The sequence below is a fragment of the Empidonax traillii genome, unplaced genomic scaffold, assembly GCF_003031625.1.
Source record: "Empidonax traillii isolate 1590-97213 ecotype Southwest subspecies unplaced genomic scaffold, ASM303162v1 scaffold415:size763157, whole genome shotgun sequence".
Lineage (NCBI taxonomy): Eukaryota > Metazoa > Chordata > Aves > Passeriformes > Tyrannidae > Empidonax > Empidonax traillii.
Window position 1 is genome coordinate 236,311 of NW_020955608.1, and position 25,673 is coordinate 261,983.

Sequence of the window (25,673 nt, forward strand, 5' to 3'; positions counted from 1 at the left end):
GGTTGATTGCACTAGTTATTTAGCTTATAATGTTCAAAATTATTTAAAGTGGACTGGAAGAGCCAAGTAGAAAACTATCAAAGGAGCTCTCTGCCAAATACAATTCCACCTAATTTTTATTTCTCTGTGGACAATTCCTATTTCCTTTGTTTCAAATCTATCATGAACGGTAAGCCATACGTGGGATTTGTTAGACTGAGTTTGCAGTCTGTAAGCTTGACAACTTCAACAAGAGTAAATGAACACGTTTCTTTAACACAGGCTCTTCATCTTTGTGCTGCAGTAGAGCATTCCTCAGCTACCAGGAATCCTTTCTGAACTGAGTGTACATAGTGTGAAAGAAGTGACTCTGAGGAGTCAGGCAATATTCAAACTGCCAGTTGAAGACAAGACTTCTCTTCAGGCTAGCTTGACTGTGATATCAGAAGTTCATTTTGTGGCATAAAAATGATCCCTCTGCTATTTACTTGTGAGCATTATGACAGCTATCATGGAAATACTTGCTACTCTGACAAAAAATGTCATGCTACCAATAAATTACTTTATTCACTGAGAATTATTTGTATAAGAAGGAATCCAGAGAAGTGGACTACCCAACCAACCATGTCCTTTGGCTCAAAATTTTTGGTAATGCCATAACTGGAAATTATTTTATTTTCTGTTCTGTCTTCACTCATAACTCATTTTTTTTTTTCAGTAAAGTGATTGTTACACTTTCTCTTAACTATGACCTCTGTGTTTCTGTAGTTTGGTATTGTCCTTTTACTTTTGTCTTATCCTTATATCCCAGCCCTGTGTTTTTCACCGCTGGTTTCATAAACAGCAGAAACACTCTTTGCAACCTCAAGACAAAACTCAGTAATTTTAATTTTTTTTTTTCTTGAAAAGTGTTTAGCTAAAATGCTGAAGAGTCAAACTCTAAACAACAGAAAGCATTTGGTGCTGGAATGTTTAGGTTCAGTCTTCCATGAACAACAAACGAACTACCTAAAGACAAAAAAAGTGAAATAAAAACTTCCATCTTTGATACTTAGTTTTGTCTTTTTTTGAGGGGGAGGGAAAAACTGTTAGGAAGATTTAGATATGAATTCCATAAGTGCAATTTTCATTTGAGAATTACTGTCCCCTTTGCATTTCTTATGTTGCATCATTTTTTTTTAAGAAAAGGACATATTTGAATTAATGCAACAAGCATGACTTAGTATTTTTACCTGACTGGGGACATAGTGTTTGACACCATCACTTACATTGCAAAGGAACATGTGTATGATCAAATTGGGACTATATCAAATAGTTTTTTGGATACAAGTAAGCAGTAGAATTAAGTGATCTAATAAATACACAGATCTAAATGAAGATGAAAATCTATCCAGTCTTTATACTATCAATTCAGTGTTAGATGCTGTCAGCCTTATTTGATGCTTTCTCAGCTCAGCTTCTCCACAGTTCTTTTATGAGAACATTATCAGCAAATATATTCGAAATTAGGTTTACTAAATCTGATAAATCATAGAATGTATCTTAAATGCTTTGGTTTTGTTTCAACAGTGGAGATTGTTGCATGCAAGAATTTCAGTCTGCATTTCTTTTTTTTCAGACCTGTGTGTGGAATCAGAGGGAAAACTCTCATAATTAATCTACCAGGTAGCAAGAAAGGGTCACAGGTAAGAAATGTTCTTACTTATCTGCTAGTGAGGAACCATGATGAGTACTCATTGCCCTAAATGGTAGAAAGTGCCCACTACAACAAATTTTACAAAAGTGAATTAAAACGCATATTCGTATAAGGGAACACACCATCACCCTCAGCCAGAGATGATGCAACTCTAATCTGATTGAAGGTGCTGTGTGACCAGGACAATGTTACACATAGTGCAAGCAAGCACTCACTCTAGCAGGCAGTATTAATGAAGACTAGAATAGTCTCTTACCCTTCCTCCTTCTTCTCTAGTTAGCCTGTACCTGATCCCTGGATTGACTACAGCTTCCAAGAAAGCATTATTTATAAGAAAAACATTCTCAGTTTTGATCAGCAAGAGGGGAAAAAAGGGGAACAGAATTTTTGAGCATTTGAGGATTTTTAAAAATCTTCTTTATTTTTTTTTAAATCTTCTCAATATGGGTATCTGACTTTTCACCCTTTATACAGTTTGTTTTCTTCCTGCATTTTGCTCAGTTTGGACAGAGAAGTTAGGCTTTATGTTTTTATTCATTCTTTCTTTTTGACTGTATAGCTGAGAGAAACACAATTAAATTCCAGCAGGAATTTGTGTGTGTGTGTGAGAGTAAGGTTGGATCTTTCACTGATTTCTATGTTGTTGGCTGATAGGGAAACAGTCTTCACACAAATACTACCAAGCTGAAGTGTGTACTGTACAACCTGATACAAAATGGCTAAGGTAGATTGCCCCATCACAAGAAGCTATTTCTTTGGGGCTCAGACTATGTCAGTGGCCTTATTAAAAAATGTCTTTACCTCTGACCTCTAACAAATGCATATCTGGTAGACATTTTCTGTACCCAGTCACAGAGGAGGCAGTGCTAATGTGTTTAGCAGCACAGCCCTAAAGTCACTGTTTTTTGAAAAACATGTCTCTAGAGATAAATAAAAAGCATTTATGTGGGCTGTCACCTGGAAGTTGAAGAGGCAATGTTTTGAATGCTATGCTCAAGAAGCCACCGTAGGTTTTCAGATACGTTGTCAGCATGTTTCAGTTCAAGGACTCAGTAAGCCCTCCTATGATTCTACCATTCCTTAGAGCCTTTTTAGGAAATCTAATGAGATTGTAATTAAAAAGAAATTTAAAAGACTTGAAAACATACAACAGGAGTTGGAGGATGCTAAGGTGAGAGTATACCTTCTTGAAATTCTTCCACTTATGAGTGGGAAGTCAGAGGGATGTACATTTATTTAACATAGCAATGGGCCCCACATGTTAAAGAACTGATGCACCAGTAAGAAGATTGTTTCAGAAATGAGTACTTCTTTTGTTGAATTATGAAAGAGATTAAATAGCCTACAATCTCTAATGGTTTTTATTGTGTTCAGTAGCAGTGCTGACATGCAAGGTACAGAAGCAATTGTCATTTTCTATCCTGAGGCAATCAGACTGAGAAGATAGATAAATTGCAGAAATTAGGAAAAGAAATGAAAAAGTGTTAATAAGTATTTGAATGATAGTTTGATATAGAGTAAGTAATAAAAAAGGTAATTCTGCTGGAAAAGAAAAAAATGTCCTATGATTGCATTATACAAGCAAGCTTTTGATAAACTGATGTTTTATTTGCTCCTGTCGTGATGATACTTTGTCCTGTCACAATTTATCTTAGTACAAAGCATCTTTAAAGTATCAGAATTCAGCGAAGATTTTTAAGATGAATAGTAGAAAAAATTGTTCCCTAACAGGCTGACTCTCAAGAACCAAAAAGGACAGAATTTCTCTAATTTTTCTCTTTTATGACTTGCTAATTTCCTTTCCATAGTAGAAATATGATTGTAAAAGAAACTTATATGAAGCTATGAAATTGCAGCAATATCCATATTACTTTAATAAGGTATTTAAATATTAATGGCAGCAGTGTAAATGCTTAATCTCAAAAATTAACCATATGCCAAATGTGTTTTCTCCAGAGAACATTTTTGTGACATGTACCACTGAATCCAGATCTACAGAATGCTTCCATTTTTTCTGGTCTCCTTTCTTTAGCCTTGCGAAAGATAGCTAATGTTATGAAAGAGGGCAACGTGTGAAATTACCAGATGCTTATTAAAATCATTTGGTCTATGGCAATTTTCATAATTGTAGTAACAGTTGCCTAACACAGTGAGTTTCACAAATAACATGAGCTTTTAGGGTAGTTACTGGGAACTGTTGCATCAACAATCAAGCCAACAAGGTTCTATTTCAGTGGTTGGAGTGGGGAATGTGATTCTCTGATGAGTCCATTATTAATGTACTTTTCCACAGTTACTGGTCAGTTCAGAGGTTGTTGTCCTTGTTTATCACTTACTTGAGGTCTGTGTTTTTGCTGAAGGAATGGTGGTTGTACGTTTCATTATTTGAAACCATTTTAAAAGTAATACTGTGATGGCTTAATAACTGTGGTCTGCAGTTAGATTATAAGTCATAATTTTTATTATCTTTACAAATATGTTTTAATATATATTAATTTTATACAGCGTCCTATAATCATGCAGTTTACTCTAGTTCTTCACAGCACCAAATTGAATGTTTGAAGAATTTATAAATCTATGAAGCAGTCTGACTTATCATTCAGTACTCTTAAAGGAGTAACTGAAAGATGTGTTCTTATTTAGAAGCTTTGAGGAAATAGTGTTTGTAAGTCATGTTTTACTTACAAAGTGGCTCACATAAACTCCAGTAATTTCTGATGCATGCTTTGCTCTTTATTTTGTTGTGGTTTTTTAATTATTTTTATTTATTGAAATATTTATTTATTTATTTTTATTGAAAAGTATTTATTTCAATATGTGTTTATAAAATTTTCATCACTATTTATTTTCTGGATACTCTAAAATTTCAGAATACATTTTTTAAAATCTTCCTTATGCTTGAAACAAAACTGGAAATGAAGTGCAACAAAAGGAATAATTGCCAGCTTTGCCTGTCAACTTGTGTGTTCCCTGACTGCATTGCTATGGCAATTCATTCTTGTGACCCTGCCATTATTTTCCAATAATTTAGTGTTTGTATGCAGGCTGCTCAAATGACATGAAGAAAACTTTTTACTGAGGTACCTGGCAGGAGAATGAAAGACATTAGTCATAAATTGAAGAGGGTAGCTTCCAGCTGGATAAAAAGAAATGGAAAACCAAAACAAAACGAAACAAAAACCAATCAAACAAACAAACAAAAAATCAACAAAAACACTAATTAAGCATTAGAACAGGTTGTCAAGAAGGGTTGTAGAGTCTTTGTTCTATGATTTTTTTTCAAGACTTTACTGAACAAAGCCCTAAGAAGCCTGTCAGAATTTCATATTGACCCTGATCTGATCAGGCAGCTACAGTGCATGACGTCCTGGGGTTCCTCTTCGATTTGATGAAATGCCAGCATATTTTAGCAGCATAGGTAGCTATATATGTGTGTGCCCATTATGGAACAAGGAAATTGCACAGCGTCTGCATTTTTACTTTCTCCAGCCATATAAAATAAACCTTCTAATTGTTTTTTAAGATCATAGAGCAAAGAGAGGTTTGAAAAATAGATTATTTATGAACCATTTTTTCTGAGTTACACAGCATTATAATAATGTCAGTGTAGTTTGTAATTCTTCCAGCATATAGGATAAGTCCATGAATAAAACAGGATATGATTATATAAAAGTTTAATTACGGAAACCCTTATGAATTGTTCTTTAATTGTGAAGGAGCATAATAGGAATGATTTGAAGCTAATATCCCTGCAGGGATATAGTTAGTGTTTTTATTCTGCATTTTTGTAGCATTCTGCCAGCTGCTGTGAACTGTTTTCTGCATTACATATTCGCAAAAATTTAACTCTTGTTTTCTGAAGTTTTAATACAATATTAGCTTAATTACAGTACCCTTGTTATGTAATTTACTCTATTTGCTTGAAAAAAAGGCAAAAATATATAGAATAGTCAGCAGGTCCCATTCTGAGTTTATTTTTTTTGCCCTCTATGAGCAATTGCATAGGGCAGGTAAGGTTTTATTTACGATTGGGTGAAATCTAAGTCCCAAATATATTTTAAGAGTAAATCTGAAAGATCCCAATTTACTTCTGCAGGTAACTTTTCATAGTAATTTCTCTTCTTGTTGTGCATAGGAATGCTTTCAGTTTATACTGCCAGCCCTACCTCACGCCATTGATCTTTTGCGGGATGCCATTGTAAAAGTAAAGGAGGTACACGATGAGCTTGAAGATCTGCCTTCACCACCACCTCCTCTTTCTCCTCCTCCAACCACCAGCCCTCACAAACAGACAGAAGACAAAGGAGTACAGTGTGAGGAAGAGGAGGAAGAGAAGAAGGATAGCGGAGTTGCCTCAACAGAGGACAGTTCTTCTTCACATATAACAGCAGCAGCTATCGCAGCTAAGGTGAGTCTGGCCTGTTTCCCTAAGAGACTCCTTTAGTTTCTATCTCAGGTACTTTCCACCAATATTCAATTGCATATTAAGACTATATATTGATGTCTCTGTGGTTAAACAGATGTATTTTAGGTGTGTTTTTGTAGAAATATAACATCATAAAAATATAAGAATTCTGGCTTGGTAGGTGATTTCAAATTTCAGTGGGAGATATATGATTTATTACCTTGATGTTAACATATGTTTTTATAATACTGTTCTGATGTGGCATATGGTTTTTAGTGGGTTTTTTTTTAATTCAAAGTACTCACACACTTGAACATGCGAAGTCCAGAAGCGGCATGTTAAGGAATTGCAACAAAAGTTTCTAACCCATAATATCTTATTTGAAATTAAAATGTTGGTTGATAAAAACTATGACAGATAGGTAGCAGATTAAGTAATAAGCTATTCAGATTACTCTATTCCAGTGTGCATGCCCACATAAGAGATGTGAAATTCTACCAACAAACTAAATATCATCATTTTGTCTTTATAACCTTGCTTTAACCAGTAGTTATAGATCAACATTACTCAAACTAAAGTAATAAATTGGAGATTCTAAAAAAAAGAGACAACACCTGCAAATAATTTAATTTCAAAATTTAAATGTTTTCCAAAGAATTATTGTATTATTTGAAGCAATATATAAATATTTACCTCAGTTTTATGTCTTCAGTTTTCAAGTGAAAAAGACACTGTATCCCTATGTGTTTGGAAAGTTTTTTTTCCAAACTGCCTTGTTCTATATTTACGCCACAAATTGTGCTTTTAATTCCTATTATGTGAATTGAAAGTCTAAGTAACTCGAAATTATATTAAACAATTTCTAAACCAAAGCTGCAACATTCTAACTCCAGAAATGTGAATTCAGGTCTGAGACATCTTGACATTTCTAAGACAGCTGCAGCTGGAGATCATCTCTCAATATACAGAAAATCCTGATTACATATGTCTTTACAGGGATGAATTAAGGTAATTAACACTTGCAAGTATCAGTTTTTATTAATGCAAACTTTAAATTGTTTAATTTCTTGTGATATAGGCAAAGACAAATAATATGTGCCATTTTAATGGCAGAAAATACCTGAGATCTAAACTGGCTATGTTCATACGAAGTTGGCATTTCAGTGTCACACTTGTTTTCACCTCATTCCTTTTTGATCATTTGCTTGTATAGTTTCATGTTTTCATGTCACTGTATTCATAGCTGTTATGTGTTGTGCATTAGAAGCATCCATCCTACACCACTTCAGCTGTTATCATGGCAAAAGGTGAACAACTCATCCCTGGTCTCATCAGTTATTGCCATCACGCAGCAGGCAGTGCAGGAGAACTGGTAAGAGACACTTCCAAGAGGCTTTTGCACTAACACCAGCTAAAAATACACTGCCTGCCTCCTAGTCTGTGTAATAGACAGTTATTTTCTTCTAACGAAGAACACATCAGTGCTATCTTTTAGAGCACATGCTACAGAAAATATCTGTTTAAGTTATAGGGCTAAACAAGGTAAAGTTCATGTGTTTTGTCAGTTTGAATCATTTAGCTGCTGAGATAATAATTGCTATAAAGCCTGTGGTTTTGATTAGTCATAGGCTTTATCATCTAATATACTCAATAATTGAATATAATTAAAATAATCTCCTAAAATTACTGCTTTAGAGCTATGAAATTGTAATTTTTTCCCCTTTGTTTGCCTTGCTTTACTGCATTTCTCTCAATAGATTTTTTGTCAACACAATAGAGCTTTTGCACTGGATGTTCATAGTTTGTTTTCATCACTTGCAGTTTCTCCCTTATTCTTAATTTCTGTTTAGAAGTAGAATTTCTCAAATACAGAAGAATTCAGGAGTCAGGATACAGTGGTCCTAATATAAATTACTGGATTTTAGTGAATAGTAGACGACTATTTCAATGAACAGTATAAAGGACCTATTCCCCTAGGCAAGTAGTAATTAAAACCATCAGTCAAATTGCCTAATACCTCTGTATTTAAAACATGATTCTATGTCTCTTGAAAAATCACTTAGGAAATGGGAAGACTTTCAAGTTCACACACCTGATTATAAAGCTATATACATAGCTTTGTCATACTTACACATGCATACACACATACACATTTATTGCAATAGTTCAATTTTTTTTAGTTAACTAAACTAGATTTTGCACCATGTTCCTCAGTATCAGTAAGATGGTGATTTTAGCCTCTCTGAAGCATGCTGTTAAGATGTCATCCACATCTATGTGTCCTTTTGCGGATTACTCTTGAGCTTGTCAGTCTTTGTTCCAGTCATGGGCAGAAGAGGATAAAGAACTCATATACTTTTTTTTTTCCCTTCTTGTCAATGCTTAGTTCTCTAATCTAAAAGCACAAATATTTAAACCCATATAGAAGTATTTCACAGAAAGGGCAGGTCAGATTAAACTTGCAGAAGCAGTAACTGATGGATACACTGAATATCTTTCTCTGTCACTTCATTCATTTCTCATTTATTTCTCTCTTCGTCAGTGTGTTACAACAGGTTTTTCACTCCAGCTAGTGCAAACAGAAACTATTTTCACTGAATTAAGAGGAGTTTTGTACTCCATTTAGAGTTTTGAGATCTCTACCCTCAATTAAATTTAGTTGAAACTGGAAAATGAGTAAAAACTTTTGAGGAGAGATATCATAAATGCTCAGTGTGACTTTGTGGAAGTTTTAAAAAAAGTCCATCAAAAGTGTGATAATATTCCTGCCCTTCTTTATTGCAGGTTTCTATGCTCCAGGAAGCACAGAAATTTCTAACGGGTTTATTAACCTCTTTAACAGGGTTAACAAGAAGTTGCCTTGATTAGAGACTTAGATTACCTAAATTTAATTTTTTAATTTTTAAAGGAAAAAAACCCTAAATATAGGTGAGAAAAAGCAGAAATTCCCCATATCACATTAAAATTTTATATATTTGTTTATGCAGTGTACATAATAGTACCTTCTCTGAATTCAGCATGTTTCAGTGTTTAAAGAGAATATTAGTTCTGCTTTTAGCAATACAGCATGTTCCACTTTCATATTAGAAAAAAAAGAAAAATTTGTAACTGTGAACTAAATTCTCTCAGATTTTTTTCTAGAACTTACAGTTCTAGACAGGTTTATATATAAATTGTTTTCTGGGGATTGTATTTTATGTAAAGGTATTGATTAGGCAGTAATTCTCACTGGAATTAAATGCCTGTGATTATCTTTTGCCTTTATCTTCAGCTTCATTTTCTGATTAATGTCCTGACTGAAATTTTACTTAAACTTTATTTTTTTCACAGGCAAAATTTAGTACTACACATACAGTTCAGTAGAAACTGGGATTGTCTCAGTCACTTTGTTAAAGAGAGAGGGGTTTTTTTTTATGAAGAAGGTTATATCAGATAAATTTTTAGAAGCAATGATTCATCAATATGGTGGACAATTTAAAAAAAAAAAAAAAAAAAACAAAACAAAACAAATTTTCTTTCCTGAAGAGCATGAGACAACATGAAATATCTGGTTACTCTAGATCAACCAGAGTTAACCTAGAGAGAACTGGACCGTGGTATCATTTGCAAAAGCAATATTATTATTTGTGTTGTGAGGTTTTGAGTGTACAAAAGGATAATGGACCATACACAGTCATCTCAAGATGTGTGCAACTCTGTATCGAAGGAGTGTAAAGAAAAGGTGTCTTATTTAAAGACTTAAAACTGTTTTATTGTCTTTTTTTTTATTTTATGCCTTTCTCAAGATGTAATTTTTTGCTGTATTAGGCAAGGAGATTAAAAGGAAACATTAAAAGTTGTAGGTAGTATCTATGCCAATAGAGAACTTACAGATGCCAGCCTATTTTTGGGCTTAACAAATTTAAGATGGGATTTCAGGAGAAAAAGTGAACAGGAGGCAAATTGTACTTCTAAACTGTTTGAATGTTCAGAATATCATTGAACTTGTTTACCTCTTAAATACATCACTAAGTTTTTTAAACACTGACAGAAATTGACTGGCAAAAAACCCACTGTTAGTCTAGAAACACAGCAGTAGAGCAAAAAGAGGGCAGTTGGTGGCACACTGTGAATTAGATCTGTTTTCACACAACTTATAAACAGGTTATAAACATGAGACACTCTTAATATGTGGAGGAGGGTATATGGTGAAATCTCCTAGGTATAACCCCATATGTCAAAGTCAGAGTTGCTAAGTTAAACATAGTCATTATTTATAGATGGGAACCAAGGAAGTTGAGGAATTGGAAAATGACATTAAAAGAACAGTATTTAATGATGTGAGTATTAAGGTGGGTCATTTTAACTACACCGAGACGAGCGACAAAGCTGCCTAATGTCCTAAGAATGCAACAGATAAAGGATTTAGGCTAGGATTCAAGCTTCTTCCTGGCTTCTGTGTGCCCTCAAGTCTTACAAGACAAGAATGCTCAAAATGCCTAGATGCAGACTGAGTAACAGCATCTCCATTTAAGAAAAAATCCCAGCTGGAAATGCTGGAAATAATTTATTTGGCTTGTCACTGGATCTTCATTTCTTGCTTCCTTTTATTGTCTGCTACTGCCATTTCCCCCAAACACAGGGGTTCTCTTGGTGGTTCACTTGGAGTTTCAACATTATACTGAACTAAGAAATTCTTAATGAGGAGAAAGATCTTAAGATATGTGTGTGTATATATTTTCCTTCAAAGGTCTGAAAGTATACACTTTCTGGTTTGTTGTGATAGAGAAGTGAATTGCAGGAAGTAAGAGAAAAGTGATCTTGTAGAATTGCTGCCTCTGAAAAAGGAAGGAGTTAGAATAATGAAAACAAAATCAGAATAACCCTTTGTAAAGAGTGTGTTATAGTGGAATCTATTGCATTTTGCGTGGTAGAATTAATGTTAGAGACCACTTCTCCTATCTGAGGTAGTTATCATTTCTGTGTCTTAACATTTTACAATAAATAAATAAATAAATCATTATGTTAAAATAGTAATCTAGTCAATTATAAAGCTGGTGTAATAGCTACGTGACTGGGCCCAAATACTGCAGTAATAAAAGCCAACAAACTTTCTAAGACTCAACATATAAAATTTAAGAAAAGCTTTATTCTCAGATTCATTCCTCCATCTCTTTTCTTTAAAACTGAAAGAAGATAAAAAATAATGATTTCTAACTGAAAATAAGAATGCTTTCTCACTGTCGTAACTTGGTGTAATTCCATTTACTTCACCAGCTAAAGGATCTGTCACTAAAATTCAAGCTTAGAAATATAATCACAGAATAGTTTGGTTTGAAAGGAACTTTTAAAGGCCATCTTGTCCAAACTCCTGCAATGAGCAGGGACATCTTCAACTACATCGGGTTGATCAGAGCCCCATCCAACCTGACCTTAAATGTTTCTAGGGATCAGCCTTCCACAAGCTGTCTAGGCGATCTGTTCCAGTGTTTCACCACCATCATTGTAAAAAATGTCTTCATCTAGTGTATATCTACCCTCTTTTAGTTTAAAGCCATTACCCCTTGTCCTATTACAGCAGGTCCTGCTAAAAAGTTTATCCCCATCTTCCTTATAGCCCCCTTTAAGTATTAGAAGGCCGCAATAAGGTCTCCCTGGAGCCTTCTTTCCTCTAGGCTAAACAATCCCAGCTCTTTCAGCCTGTCTTCATAGGAGAGGTGTTCCATCTTTTGTGGCCCTTCTCTGGGCTCTCTCCAACAGGTCCATATCTTTCCATGCTGAAGACCAGAGAGCTGGACACAGTATTACAGGTGGATCTCGCAAGGGCAGAGTAGAGGGGGAGAATCCCTTTCCTTGCCTTGCTGGCTACCCTGCTTTTGATGCAACCCAGGATACAACTGGCTTTTCTGGGTTACAAGTGCACATTTCTAGCTCATGTCCAACCTCTCATCCACCAGCACCCCCAAGTCCTTCTCAGCAGCACTGCTCTCCATCACCATCTTGGTGTTGTCTGCAAATCTGCTGAGGGTGCGCTCGATCCCGCTATGTCATTGCTAGAGACACTGAATGACATAGGTCCCAATGCAGACACTTGAAGGACACCACTTGTCCCTGATGTCCATCAGGGCTTTGTACCATTGACCACTACCCTCTGGATGCAACCGTCCAGCCAATTCCTCATCCACATAACAGTCCACACGTCTTTGCTCCCCCAGTCCCTGGCTTAAGGGCAATCCACTCAAGAAGTGTAGGAAAAGAGGTTGCCGGTGACAACCGAGACAAAAATTGTTGAGTGCCTCAGCCTTCTCCTCATCAGTTTGCCAGATTTTCATCAGGTGGAATAGTTTTCCTATCTGACCCTCTAATATATTATGTGGGGGGGAAGACAGATTTTTTATTTTTCCCCTCACAATGTATTTTAAAGCAAGTATTGGCTTTGGATGGTGATTTCTAATTCCTTTGCCTTTATTCCCTCTAAAGAGGCCTGTAGCTTTTGCAGCACAGACCTTACATCAAGAATTTTTGTAGCTGAAATAAAGTCTTCATGGCATAAAGAATATTTACACACTGCATGAGATTTCTTATGAGAAATTTTCTCACTGCATGACCTTTCTTTAGAGGGTTTCAGTCATTACTAGGAAGTGGTTTTCTTTTCAGAATATTATCCTGTAGTTAGAGAATGGAAAGTCTGCCTCCCTTCATGCCACAGCAGAAATCACTCTTGGTCATTGTTGAGTTTGAAACAGAGGCTTAAGAGGAAAACTATTATTTTCTTATCATTTGCTGTTGTAGTATGTCTGATTCATAGGTTTTTCAGGGGAAATAGTATGTTCTATGCTGCTTCAGTTAGAGTATGATCTTGTATATTTGCTAGGAATTTGTTACTGAAATTAGGAGAACATGCCATTAACCACTGCCAAGCACTGGGTATGAGGAGGTATGCAAACAGAGGAGTGGGGTATTCCTATGTTTTTGATGTAAGGTTTTAAGTTTTACATACAGTATATTTTTTTACTATTAATTCTCTCTCTCTTCTTTTTAAGATTCCAGATTCCATCATCTCTCGTGGTGTTCAGGTTCTCCCACGTGATACAGCTTCCCTCAGTACTACTCCTTCAGAATCTCCTCGTGCCCAGGCCACCTCTCGTCTCTCCACTGCATCCTGCCCAACACCAAAAGTAAGTATTCTTATGCCTTGCAAACTCCATGCTCAGCCATATAATCTATCAGATTAATGTATTGCCTCTGTTGAACAAGGTTGGTTCGCATGCAAGGGTTGTGTCATTCTACATAAAAATAGATAAGCGCAGGATGGTATAGCTTGTTCCATGTATACTGTTGCACAATTTAATATGTGGATCCACCAACACCTTATGATTACTGGAGTTTCATGTTATCTCTTGCAATATCTGTCATGAATATGAAATTGTTAGCACCTTGAATGTATTTAATATGCTTTAGTATCCCCAGGAACATAGATAATCCTGCCACTGAGTAACAACATTGAGCAATTAGTATTTCATCGACAAAATATATGTGCAAATTTCTAGCCTAAGACGGGGCAGATCTGTGCCCCACTTTATTATTGATCAGTTTAAGACACTTTCAAACCAACTGACTTTGCTCAAACTTGGATATTTGCTGCCTGACATTTGGAAACAAAACCAGCCTAAATTGAATAGAAAGAAAGTTTTAATGCCAACCTTGTGGGATTATTATGCAATTCTTACTGATTACACTATACTATTTAATCATTGAGGTGAACTCTAATAATGTTCTTTTTTTATCAAACTTTAAATAGCATACATGAAAAACTAAGCAAATTGACCAGTGGCAAGGCCTGTAATGTTTACCTTCAGCAGAATTCCTTTCAGCAGAACAAAACTGTCTGCATTCACTTTGTGTATTCACATCACAAAGATCTTTCTGTGGCACCAGATGCTGACATACTAATAGACCAGTAGCAGATGGCAAATAATAACATTCTTCCTTATCTAATTCATGATCCTTGAGGATTATTCTGCTTGCTAAAATGATTGCCCAGCATCTGCTAGTTCTTCTTTCCTGCTGTCTCATTCTTTTCTATCAGCAAACAAGATTTATTGGCAACCACCCGTAGAAATATTTTGGTTTAAACTGTGAGATTGTTTCATGCAGTGCTCACCTTCACTGTAGTAGAATCAAAATTATTCTGATGGCCAGCAAACTTGAGCTTCATTATATAGTTTACTTAAGATTGTTCTGTGAATTCTAACTGCAAGCACCTCCTTCATTTGTTTTCTAAAAAATTGTGTCTTGTCTAATGGCTTAAAAATAAAAACCTGGAGCAGAAGAGCAATACGAAACAGAGAAACTGCACTGAGTTTTATGCCTGTCGACAAAATAAGAGTTTCCGAAGAAAACCAAAAGAGACCAGTAACAGGCATAAATAAGAAGCAACTCTGCTGAGAAATAGCTCTAGTTGAAGCCTCTGTGTTTTCAGGAAGTTTATCACAGTGGAAAGGAGTAAAGCTTATCTGTTATGAAGCAGAATGTACTGCTCTAGAGTGTCTTCAAAGATTCAGAGAATACATAAGGAATCTACAAAAACTATGAAACAGGCTAAAAAACTGAAACTCTGTTTGGGAAATTAGGTGAGATGAGCTCATTACATAATCAGATCATGCTTTGGTAGTTTGTGTTGAGACCTGCTTTTCATGTATTACTGCAAAATAGATTTTGTTCAAAATGTATGAGACCACACCACTTTTATAGTAGGAATTGCTATGCAACATCTAGCTAGTCTAGATTTTCTGTGATGTCTTTCAAAGGTGGGTGGTACAAGCCAATATAGGCAAAGATAAAGAAGAGCCCAACTGGAAAATAAACTTGAAAGCTGATGTCACCTATTCCTATTGCCTAGAGGTTGGATTTTTCACAAAAGTATAAGCTTCTTTGCCACTTAGAGAGTTCTTTGCTCATTTTACATATTACTTTTAAAAAAATTGAAGAAACTACCCAATTATCTTTCTGTTCAGCCCTTTTCAGTACCCTCAAGTTCTCAAACATCATCTGAATTCATCAAGAAATATGGTTCATTTGTATTCTTCAAGATTATCAATATGTCTAAATGTCTTCACTTACTGAGTTTTTCCTTCTGGATCCTGGCTTTCTTTAATCTGCAAGTGTATATCTTTTCAGTATTCTCATTTGCTAGTTTAGGAAGTCATTTCAGGGCTCCAAAATGTGTATATACAACAGGAAACAAAGATGAAGGAGTGTCAGGGAAAAAAATTATTTCTTTGATGATACATATTTTCGGAGTGGTGGTCTAGCCACAAAGCTAGTGGCACTGTATTTCTTTGTCAACTATGTATTCCAGTTTATTTTGTTGTACCATTTTCGTGTATTTTTTTGTCCTAAGTGTACGTAAGCCCTTACTGAATTTGCTGAATAGCAGAAAATTGTCTATGCCTCAGAAAGACGTGGAGCTTCTGCAATAACAGGAGCACCTCTATTAAATGAATGTAAGTAGCAGGTTACTAATGCACGAGGGTATTGGAGAGAAGGTATGGGATAATGCATTACTAATGCTACTGATTGATCTGTTATTCATATTTTGGATGTAATATAAACATATTAGTGTTGTTTATATATAAAACAGATCATGTAGACATTTAATTTTAAATTTGCTTTACTGTTTACACTTAATTGTCCGTGTTTTCTGAAAATCTCTGTTTCTAACAAAGTACTAAATGATGAATATTGAGTTTGACCCTGGATTTTTCAATCAGTCTTCAAAAACATAATTTCCTGGTAAAGGAAGTAATTATGGGAACAAACTTTTTAGCAGGATCTGATGCAATAGGACAAGGGGGAATGGTTTTTAAACCGAAGGAGAGTCAACTTAGATATTAGGAAGAAATACCTTACTGAAGGTGGTGAGGCACTGGTACAAGTTGCAAGAAGCTGTGGATGCCCCATCCCTAGAAGTGTTCAAGGTCAGCTGGGATGGGGCTCTGAACAACTTGCTGTAGCTGAAGATGTCCTTACTTATTGGAGGGGAGTTGGACTTAAATGGTCTTTAAAAGGTCCCTTCCAACTCAAACTATTGTATGATTTGTATGATAAATTTTTCACTTTAGTCTCTTGGAAGATTAGAACTTCTTTACACAAATTGCCATTGGGACTACTCTGCCTATCATTAGGTACATCCCCAAGACTAAGCAAAGTAACTTTTGTTAGCTTTTAATAAATCTTTCTTGTTCTCTGAATTGTATCTGAGGTTCAAACAAAATCGACCACTGCTCAAAGAGCATTTAAACCATATTTATAGTAGATAGATTCACATATGGAGGCAATCTAAGTTTTATTCAGAGGAAAACTGCACTAGCAGTCCTCCCTTTTTGAGTCATTCAACCATAAAGTTGATACTGATTATGAAAGATGTTTTTATTTTCTACAATATAGTTTTGATCTTTTAAAGGTTTTACTGCTTTCTTAACAAGGTTAGATGATTTTGCTGAATACTCACATGACAAAAGTTTAGGATGACACAGTGTGACGTGCAAGTTTTTCTTGTTATTTCCAATAGCTGCTTAGAATCTAAAATCTTACTATTTTTTTGTGTGTGTTTGTGGTTGGCATTTTCGTCAAGTAAAATGCAATATTCTTTTCAGACACAAAAGCAATACACTACCTATTTTTTTTTATAATATTTCTATTTGTGTTGACTCTTGGGGTTTTTTTATGCTTACAATATAAAATTTTTGATCTATAACTTCAGATAACTTAGAAGAATATATCCAGAGCAAATGACTGAGTCATTATTTCAAACTTCTCATTTTGTTGTCCTCTTAGGGAGATGATATTGGTATAAAAGAAAATCACAGTTTTCAAGTTGAAGTCTTCACTTCTCTATATAAATGGTGTAATCAATATTTAATTTTTGGCAGTGCTGTGTGTCGAAGTCAAATGAAGCAGATTTAGAAGACCAAGGACAGATTTTAAATTATTGCTAGAATTCATTTCAGTGACAAGATGTGTTCAAAGTATTTCACTTCGCAAGATCATCAGTCTCACTGCTGTTCAGTTCTTCCACTTCAACGTGCAAACTTTCTTTCAGCATTATCCTGAAGGTTCCTAAGGAACTTGTAATAGTATTTTTAAGATGAGAGTTACGTTTTTCTTTTTCCATCTTGCTATTTCCTTGCCATAACCTCTTATATTCTGCATAAGAAAAAGTCTCTCTCTACTTTACTTGCTGGTTTTCTGTCCCATCCCTAGCTATGCTTTTTTCAGTTACACTGAACCAGACAAAACCCTTGGTGGTAAGTTAGATCCTTACATATTTCTGGTTGTGATAGATGGCTTTTGATTCCTGTGTAAATATATAGGCTCTATCTTACAGCTAAAATGAGCAAGCAAGGCTACTTTTCAGAAGTTTTTTCAAGTCTAACAAAACAGTCACAGAATCACAGAATATGCTGAGTTGGAGGGGACCCACAAGGATAATCTAGTCAAACCCTTAGCCCTGCACAGGACCATCCCCAAGTGTCACACCATGTGGCCAAGAGTATTGTCCAAACCCTTCCTGAACTATGTCAGGCTTGGTGCTGTGACCACTTCCCTGGGGAGTCTGTTCCAGTGCCTAACCACCCTCTGGGTGAAGAACCTTTTTCTGATATCCAACCTAACCCTCCTCTGACACAACTTCAGGCCATTCCCTTGGGTCCTGTCACTGGTCACTACAGAGAAGAGATCACTGCCTGCCCCTCCTCTTCCCCTCATGAGGAAGTTATAACTGCAATGAGGTCTCTCCTAAGACTCCTCTAGGCTAAACAGCCCAAGTCACCTCAGCCTCTCCTCGCACAAATTCCCCTCCAGACTCTTTACCATCTTTGTTGCCCGCCTTTGTACACTCACTGAGAGCTTAATATCTTTCTTACATTGTGGTGCCCAAAACTGCACACAATATTCAAGGTGAGGCTGCCCCAGTGCAGAGCAGAGCGGGACAATCCCCTCCCTAGACCAGCTGGTGATGCTTTGCCTGATGCCCCCCAGGACATGGTTGGCCCTCCTGGCTGCCAGGGCACTGCTGACTCATATTCAACTTGCCATCAACCAGGACCCCCAGGTGCCTTTCTGTGGCTAGGAGGTCTATAGCAGACTCCCACAGTGACATCCACATTATTTGTTTGCCCCTTGATTCTTACCCAGAGGCTCTCAACTGTGCCATTGCCAACTGTGAGCTCCACACATTCTAACCCTTCTGTTACATATAGTGCCACCCCTCCGCCTCTTCTGCCCTGCCTATCCCCCCTGAAGAGCCTGTAACCATCCATCGGGACACTCCAGTCACATGTCATCTCATCTGTCCACCACTCCAGCCAGCCACACCTTCTTTGTAGCACAGTACATTTCATTCAGCTAGTTGATCACTTTCTGTAACTTACTGTCTCCTTTGAAGAACTGTTTTTATTATTGAGAAGTTGACATTCACCTAAAGACCTAATATTCTCCATGTAAAATGTTATGATACTTGTAATTTGTGTACGTGTTTCAGTTGCAGAGAATTTCTGAAATGAGATAGCCTAGAAAAAATACATTAAACTTTTTTAAAAAAAAATAAAAGACTGATGAAAGATATTTCAGTGACAAAAAAAATCTTATTATTTTAGTCATTTCTCATGCTTGCTTCCAATGAAAGATGATGCTTAGAACACCTGTCAGGAACCACAGATTTAATGTTTGAATGTGTACCCTGACATCCAGACGGTCAAATGAGCTATAGATTTATATTAAACCTAATTATGATTTCTGTTTTCAGTCTAGTGTTTGACTTTCAATATACAACTGCTGTGTGAAGTAATGAAATTAGCAGATGGGAGCAGGTGGAGTTGGGAAGCTGTTTTTGTCAATTATTTTTACTGTTTTTTCAGTAGAAATATTCAGTATTTTTCCGTAGAAGAAAGATCAGGATGCTTACCAGAAATTCTTAGTTAATAATAAGATGCTGTTCAAGACATGTTTTGACAAGCTGTAGTTTTATCCATAGTGTAAATGCTTTTCATATATTTGAGTGCATTTTTTTTTTCAACTTGATTCTTATTATTTCTTCTTAGGGTGATTGTCAAGGTGAGAGCAATAGGGCAAGTATGTGAATGTATTTCAAAGTTGGAATACATACACTAAATTTCCAAGTGAAGTTTATTACCTTTTTATTTATTAAATTTGCATGCGCTGAAGTTTTTTTCTGCCTAAGAACTTGCTTGAGTAAGTAGCTTTGTCACAGCTCTTTATCTCTGATATGGTTGAGGACCATATAATAGTGCAAAGGATGTTTTAAATTGTTAAGATCATCTACATAGAAGAAATCACACCCCAAGCACTGCAAGGGTTTCTTGGTTTTTCTTGTAAAAATGCACACAGGCATACTTAATTACTTGATCCTGCTAAAAACTCCAATGTTTTCATGATTATTTCTGGGTTTAATTTTCTCTTAAGTGTTTTTAATGCACATTCCACAATTACAGAATATCATTTTTAGTAAAAAGAGATGCTGAGAGAATGTCTATTGGAGCAGAAAGTAGCCAGAGCTGCCTCAAGATGAGGAATCCTGCTTACTAACATTACTGAACTATTATATCCCCCTGGGTTCTTCTCAATACAGTGCAGCAATGGTTTTCAAATCAATTACTAATTAAGATACTAGAATATTTTCATATAATCATTGCCTTTTCCTCCTATTGTTTATAGTGTATTGTCCTGTGCATAATTGTGGATAATAATGGAAAACGTGGATAATTGAGCCCTAGCAAGTATTATTTTTTGTTTACATTTTGGTTACAAACCCTGGTTGATAGTTAACAACCTGCTGCAGCTTCAGAAGGGAAACATTGTAAGTAAGAAGCAGCTTGGTGTGCTCAGGATATCAAAAAACCTTCAAATACATCATAAATAATAAAAGCAAAGTTACTAAAATCCTCTCTAAAATCAAAGATTCACTTTGTAGGAAGGTCAAAAACTACAGGGGTAGGCTTTTAGGGTTTTTTTGTTAGTACCAAAATAGACCCATCAAGAAGTCTCTAGAGAGGAACAATCAAGACTGGGGTCAGGTGCAAGCTGAACAATGAATTTCAGTGGAAGTACTTATTTGACTTAGCTTTATTTATTGAATATCTGTGCTTCAAGTAGTACTATATTTATTGATAAAAGTAGTAATATTGATGATAAAAGTAGTAATATTGATAATAATAATATTGATAAATAGTATAGCAGTGCCAAAATCTGGTTCCCTGCCCTTACTCATGCTGAAGAATTGCTTATAACGGAACTAAAGAAGGATGTTAGAGTAGTTGGGAACTGGCATCAGATCCAGAAGATCCAGAACAATTCTTGCATTCATAGAATCAGCTACTTTTCAGACCTGTTATATAATGAATCGTACAAAGAAGCTCTAATGTGCAAAATATCCCTACATTTCTCTTTCTTAGTAACCAGGTGGTATTTTATTCAGCTACAGAGCTTCATTCTTTTCCAGAGCCCAGTGAGACTTCCAAACGTGTCAGAAAAAAAGTTTCTCAGTCTTTCCCTGGAAAGAATTATTTTTTTCACTTTGTAACTACTCCTCATGTGTATCCCTTCAGAAGAGAATAATCGATCAGTACATACGTCTTGGCTCACACATGCATTGCATAAGTTCTAATCTCTGTATACTTATGCTGCATCAACTTGTCAGTTCCTCCTTGAAATGTTTTTTTCAATTAGTCTTGGGAGCAAGAGTTTTCACTTCTTGCTACACTGTCTTTAATGGCCAAGTGTCTTTTTCAAATTCCCATAATTTCAGTTTGTCATTTTCTTAGGAAAAAGAAAAGATGTGCATCCTTCTCACATTAGTTTCCTTACCTACATCTTTTCAGTTCCTATCCAAAGTAAATCTCTGGTTTGAATTCTGATACCGTGCAAGATGAGGTTTTTTGGGCTTGTTTGTTGATTTTGATTTTTTCCCAACAGCAGTGTAGTTACATGTGTCTTTCATCCACTGTCTCCAATTAGAAATTACTGTGAATGCACCTCTACAGAATAGTTTCAAGCTCCATTTTCATTATATCTAGTTCTGGTCTTTCACCAATGCTTGTTGAGTTTGTTTACACTTGGAGATCATTTTGATGCCTTGTGGAGTTGGCCCCTTGGAGAAGGAATATTGACTTCCCATCTCCGTTCATTCTTTTTTCATTGGGGATATTAGTTCCTATTAACTAGGCCAATTGACTCAATCTTGTTTATGGAAAATGGTTTCAAGAGTAAAACTATGCATCTTACAGGCTGAATTTTCATATAGTCATATGCGCTGTTTGTAGGAATTTGATTTTCTTCTGCTCTTCTTCTTTAGTTCCTTAATCAACAGCTTATGTACAGGAAGGCTTGCTTCTGTGCTTTCACTGACTATTGACATAATAAATAATTCACATCACTTACTGCTGTCTTCTTTTTTGATAAAATAATCAGAAATTTTAAAAGTATACCTGTAAGGATAAACAACAATCTTCTTCTACTTGTTTCTTTCTTTTTAGAGCAAATAATTTAATGATGCTGTAGCAAAGTTCAATGCCAGCTATTATAGGAGAGATAGGTGGTGTATTTTAAAACAAAAAGGATTTCATTCACCCTTTCATATCTATGTGCTCAAGAGCACAAAGATACATACATTCAGTTGTCTGTCCAGCATCCATAAGTGTGTACCCAACTAGTCTGGTCTGGATTGCCCAAAATGATGGAGAGGACGTGGGGCACCAGCTACAATGTTCTCCACAACTTCTCTAGCATCCTTCTTATGACAGTATCCATTAACTCAGTGTTGAATCTACCTTGTATACTCTTCAGGAGCTGACACTTAAAGGGATATTTGTCTCTCCATCTGGTCCCACCTCACTGTACTGTGTTCTCTTTATCTAAACCTGCTTTTTGTCATTCCAACATTATCTGTCAGTGGCTCAGTTCTTTATTTTAAACCATTTTAAGCTGTCTTGTCCTATTGATGGGGTGTCCCCAGAAGCTGCATGAAGTGCTGAGAACTAAAGTCAGAGTGGTACTTTTGCAAAAGGCTGATGAAAGGTGGTCATTTGTTGCCCTTCGTGAATAAAATTTTTCTCTCTTGATACAGAGAAATGTATTTTTCAAGATCAGTCTTGTTTGAATTGAGTACCTCTTCACTTTAGATTTGTTGAATCCATATTACAAATACTTCCTGTTTTACAGCAAGTCTGTCTTCATGTAGTCAAGCAATTGGGCAATTTCATTATAGTATGTGAAGTCATTCTTGATCTGATGTGGTAAGAAAAGCAACTCTCCAAAAAGTTAGTTTATCTAAAAAAAAAGTTTATCCAAAAGTTGTTTATCTAAAACCAGATTGAGCCCAATGCAAGGCTCATGTAGAGCATTTACTCTAGAATATGTCTGTGTCATCATCTGGTTTCTAGAAGGTATAGGAAATACAAACCTTATCTCAATTTGGAGAATTTTTTTGTAATAACTCTTTCATATCAAGGTCTCATGTCTGGTGTCATTTTTATCCAAGCAGATAAGTTTTCTCTTTTACAAAAGCTAGTTCTCAGAATTATGTTACCCTTACATCTATAGGTTGGTACAGCAATGCATCAAGTGTGAGTATAGTCATTATTTTTTTTTTTTCCAAGATAAACAAGGCAAGGCATTTTCTTTTAGGACTTAGCCTGAGCAATTGCTAGCAGCATTTGAGAGTTTCATTTGTCAAGAGGTACATACACCATCTTGATTATCCAAGTTTTTGTACTGTAGCTATACTTAGCAAGTATTTCCCCAGAAGGTTTTTAGAAAAATGGACAATATGCTTTCTCTTTAGCATTCTTCTGCCAAGTTCCCGTGCCTTATTTCCTGGCTGGAAAATGAGAACTTGGTATGGGGCCTGATGTTCTCGCTTCTACCTCAATCTGTGCCTCTCTATTGCTCAGGATGATTGCTTAAAATAAAATAAAAAAAATCTGTGCACATGTTTACAGCCTACTGTGTCACCATACCTGAGGAAGATGTGTGCACTAAGTTAATGCTGTTATATTTATTTGGTGGGGCCCTACTCCATCTGTTTTAAGTGCAGTAGATGACAGTTTAGAGTACCTGAAGTGAACAGTGATCATTAAACTATTAGATGAAATAAATTTATCTGGAAAGGTTTGAAAGCATTGTTGTAATCCCTGGCATACAAAGTCCATTCCATTAAATAGTCCTGTTAAATTGTAACAATCACTAAGCATCAATAAACAGTGCTAGGAAATGAGAGAAAAATGTGATGGAAAAGGTAATGGTTTTTAGAATCAAAAGAACATTTGTCGCAATCGCTTGTCCAGCCTTCTCATAAAAAAAAAACATTCTAAATTTGTTAATACAGTTCACCCTGTAAATTCAACTTCTTTGTCTGCTTATCACTCTAATTACTTCCTTTCTCACAGTGGAAGTTAGAAGCCCTTTATTTTGTATATAAAACCATGTAAGGCTTAGGTCAATGCTTATCCAGTTCTGTATCCTGGATCTGCAAAGAGTGTTTAGTATGTACCGAGTGCATTGCCTCTGTTTGAGAAAATTTTCGTTTAGTTGTGCCACTTTTTGTTTAGTACAATATTAATCAAAGATTGTTCTTCCTGCTTTAATTTTCTACAACAGGAAAAGGGAGAAGGCATTATAGTGCCAGGGAATTGTCCCATTTTGAACATCAGCAACCAGTGTAATTCATTCTGTTTGCTTCTTGAAGAGATTATGTGAGAAAATAGTATTTAATTTTTTTCTACATTTCTGCCTTTGCAAAATTAATAAACTGTAGCAGCACAAATTATGACAAAACTCTGATGACATGTTAAAATGCAAGTTCAAAATTGTATGACCATGAAGATATTATTCCATTCACCGATGCCTCAAGATTTGGTGTTAGAATGTGTTCTGATGATTATTAGTAATGGCAACGATCCGAATAAATCCCCATTTTTATTACACTCAAAATTGTCTTTAGATCTGAAATCATTGCCTCTATTTGCTTACCCATTTAGTTTAATTTTAAAAGGCAAAATATGTATAATCTCTTTAAAAGGGCATTTATGAATAAGGTAGAATTTGATTTCTTCAATTAAGTTTCAACAGTATGTTTCCTTGTTTGAAAGGAATGGAAGTGGTTCTGATCCCTTTCACACTATCATTGCTTATTAGTGGAGAAGAATTTCTGTAGGCATTTATTGATATTTACGTTTACTGAAACATGCATACTTTTCAGCATGTCATTTTTTATTTAAACTAGCCGTACTGGAGATTATAGGAATGTAGGTATGGAAAAAGTCCCTGACAAAATAGAGGTCCTTAAGGTGAGGCATTCAAAGTGTTTACATTTGAAACATATTTCTCTTCAGTGACTGTGATGGAAATGGGGCCTCCCACTTGATTACCCTACAGTAGATTTATTCTGTAAGAAACAGTAACAGGTTTGGCAAGATTTCAAAACAGCTGTTGGTTGTTTTCAAATTTGCACCATTCGTTGCAGTTTAATTTTTGACTGCTTTTTTCTTTTATAAATACTTTTCAAAATGGGAGGGGTGCCTTTGATAGAGGAGTTCATATACACTGGCACTGCAGTTCTTTGCAACACTTGGTTTGCTTTATTAAGTTTTCTAGACAGCCTCCTTGGACGGTGGTTTCACTGAACAGCACTGTTAGTATGGACAAAGTGACCTTAGTAACTTCCCAGGTTATTGTTAGTTGTTAGCCCCTTAAAGGTCATATTGTTTTAAGCTTCTGCAAAGTGAATTGAGTCCCAGATCCTTCCACCTTAACTTCATCTTCCAAGATCCTCTCACTGCTCTAATTGTTTCCTATGGCTTTAGTGGCTACACCCTTTTCCAGTATCCTTACCAACCCTTCCGCTCCTCTTTTACAGTTGAACTCCTCAGGATGTGTAAATGTGAGGAAATACATGGGACAAGAAGCTTTATACAGATTTTCTAAACACAGCCATGTCTAGTCAAAAGTATAGACTGTTACAGATATATGAGAACAAATCTTAACTGCACTTATCCTCAGAGAGGTTTACTCTTCCCTTAAAGTCCCACTGGCCCACCGATTTTCAGAAAAGTGAGGTCTTCTTTGTTACACTGTGCCTCAGTACAAGCACCTCTCCCTTAATTTTACTATTAAAAGTGGTCAAATAGAGCAAATATCTGCTTTATAACCCTACCAGAGAGCTGGTTTGCTGTATAACCTACCTGTTGCACCGTCAGGTCCCTTTTAAGTGACTTCATTGGTGCAAGTTTTCACCATGACCCCCAAGGTGTCTTTGATAGGAGCTAGCTTAGTGTCTGAAAATGTTTAAAGGACTCTGTCCTCTGCTAAATGTGCTATAGCCCTGTATGTGCTGCAGCTTTTAGAACTTCAGTTCAGCTTAGGACAACAAGGCAAAATAGCAGCACATTCAGAAGTGAATTGTCTGTTTGGGAAAGGTATATAAAAAGAATGCAGAAGTTCACCACCTAAGACTTAATATGTTTTTATTTTTTCTTAAATATGACCTTCTTTCCTACTTGCCAAGACAGATTTCTGACATACGCAACAGGTGTTTGG

The 25,673-nt window shown here is 35.8% G+C and overlaps 1 protein-coding gene across 26 annotated transcripts in view; it reads left to right on the forward strand.

Annotated features, from left to right (window-relative positions):
* Window positions 1–25,673, forward strand: part of GPHN (gephyrin) — a 280,408-nt gene that overhangs the window by 173,458 nt on the left and 81,277 nt on the right. For 18 of the 26 annotated variants that reach the window (XM_027894065.1, XM_027894070.1, XM_027894069.1 and 15 more), the window contains 4 exons: window positions 1,598–1,664; window positions 5,811–6,083; window positions 7,345–7,452; window positions 13,103–13,237. In XM_027894065.1, coding sequence (XP_027749866.1) covers window positions 1,598–1,664; window positions 5,811–6,083; window positions 7,345–7,452; window positions 13,103–13,237 — 583 coding nt within the window. The remainder of the gene's footprint in view (window positions 1–1,597; window positions 1,665–5,810; window positions 6,084–7,344; window positions 7,453–13,102; window positions 13,238–25,673) is intronic. The other 8 variants (XM_027894072.1, XM_027894082.1, XM_027894088.1 and 5 more) reach the window with 1 other exon arrangement.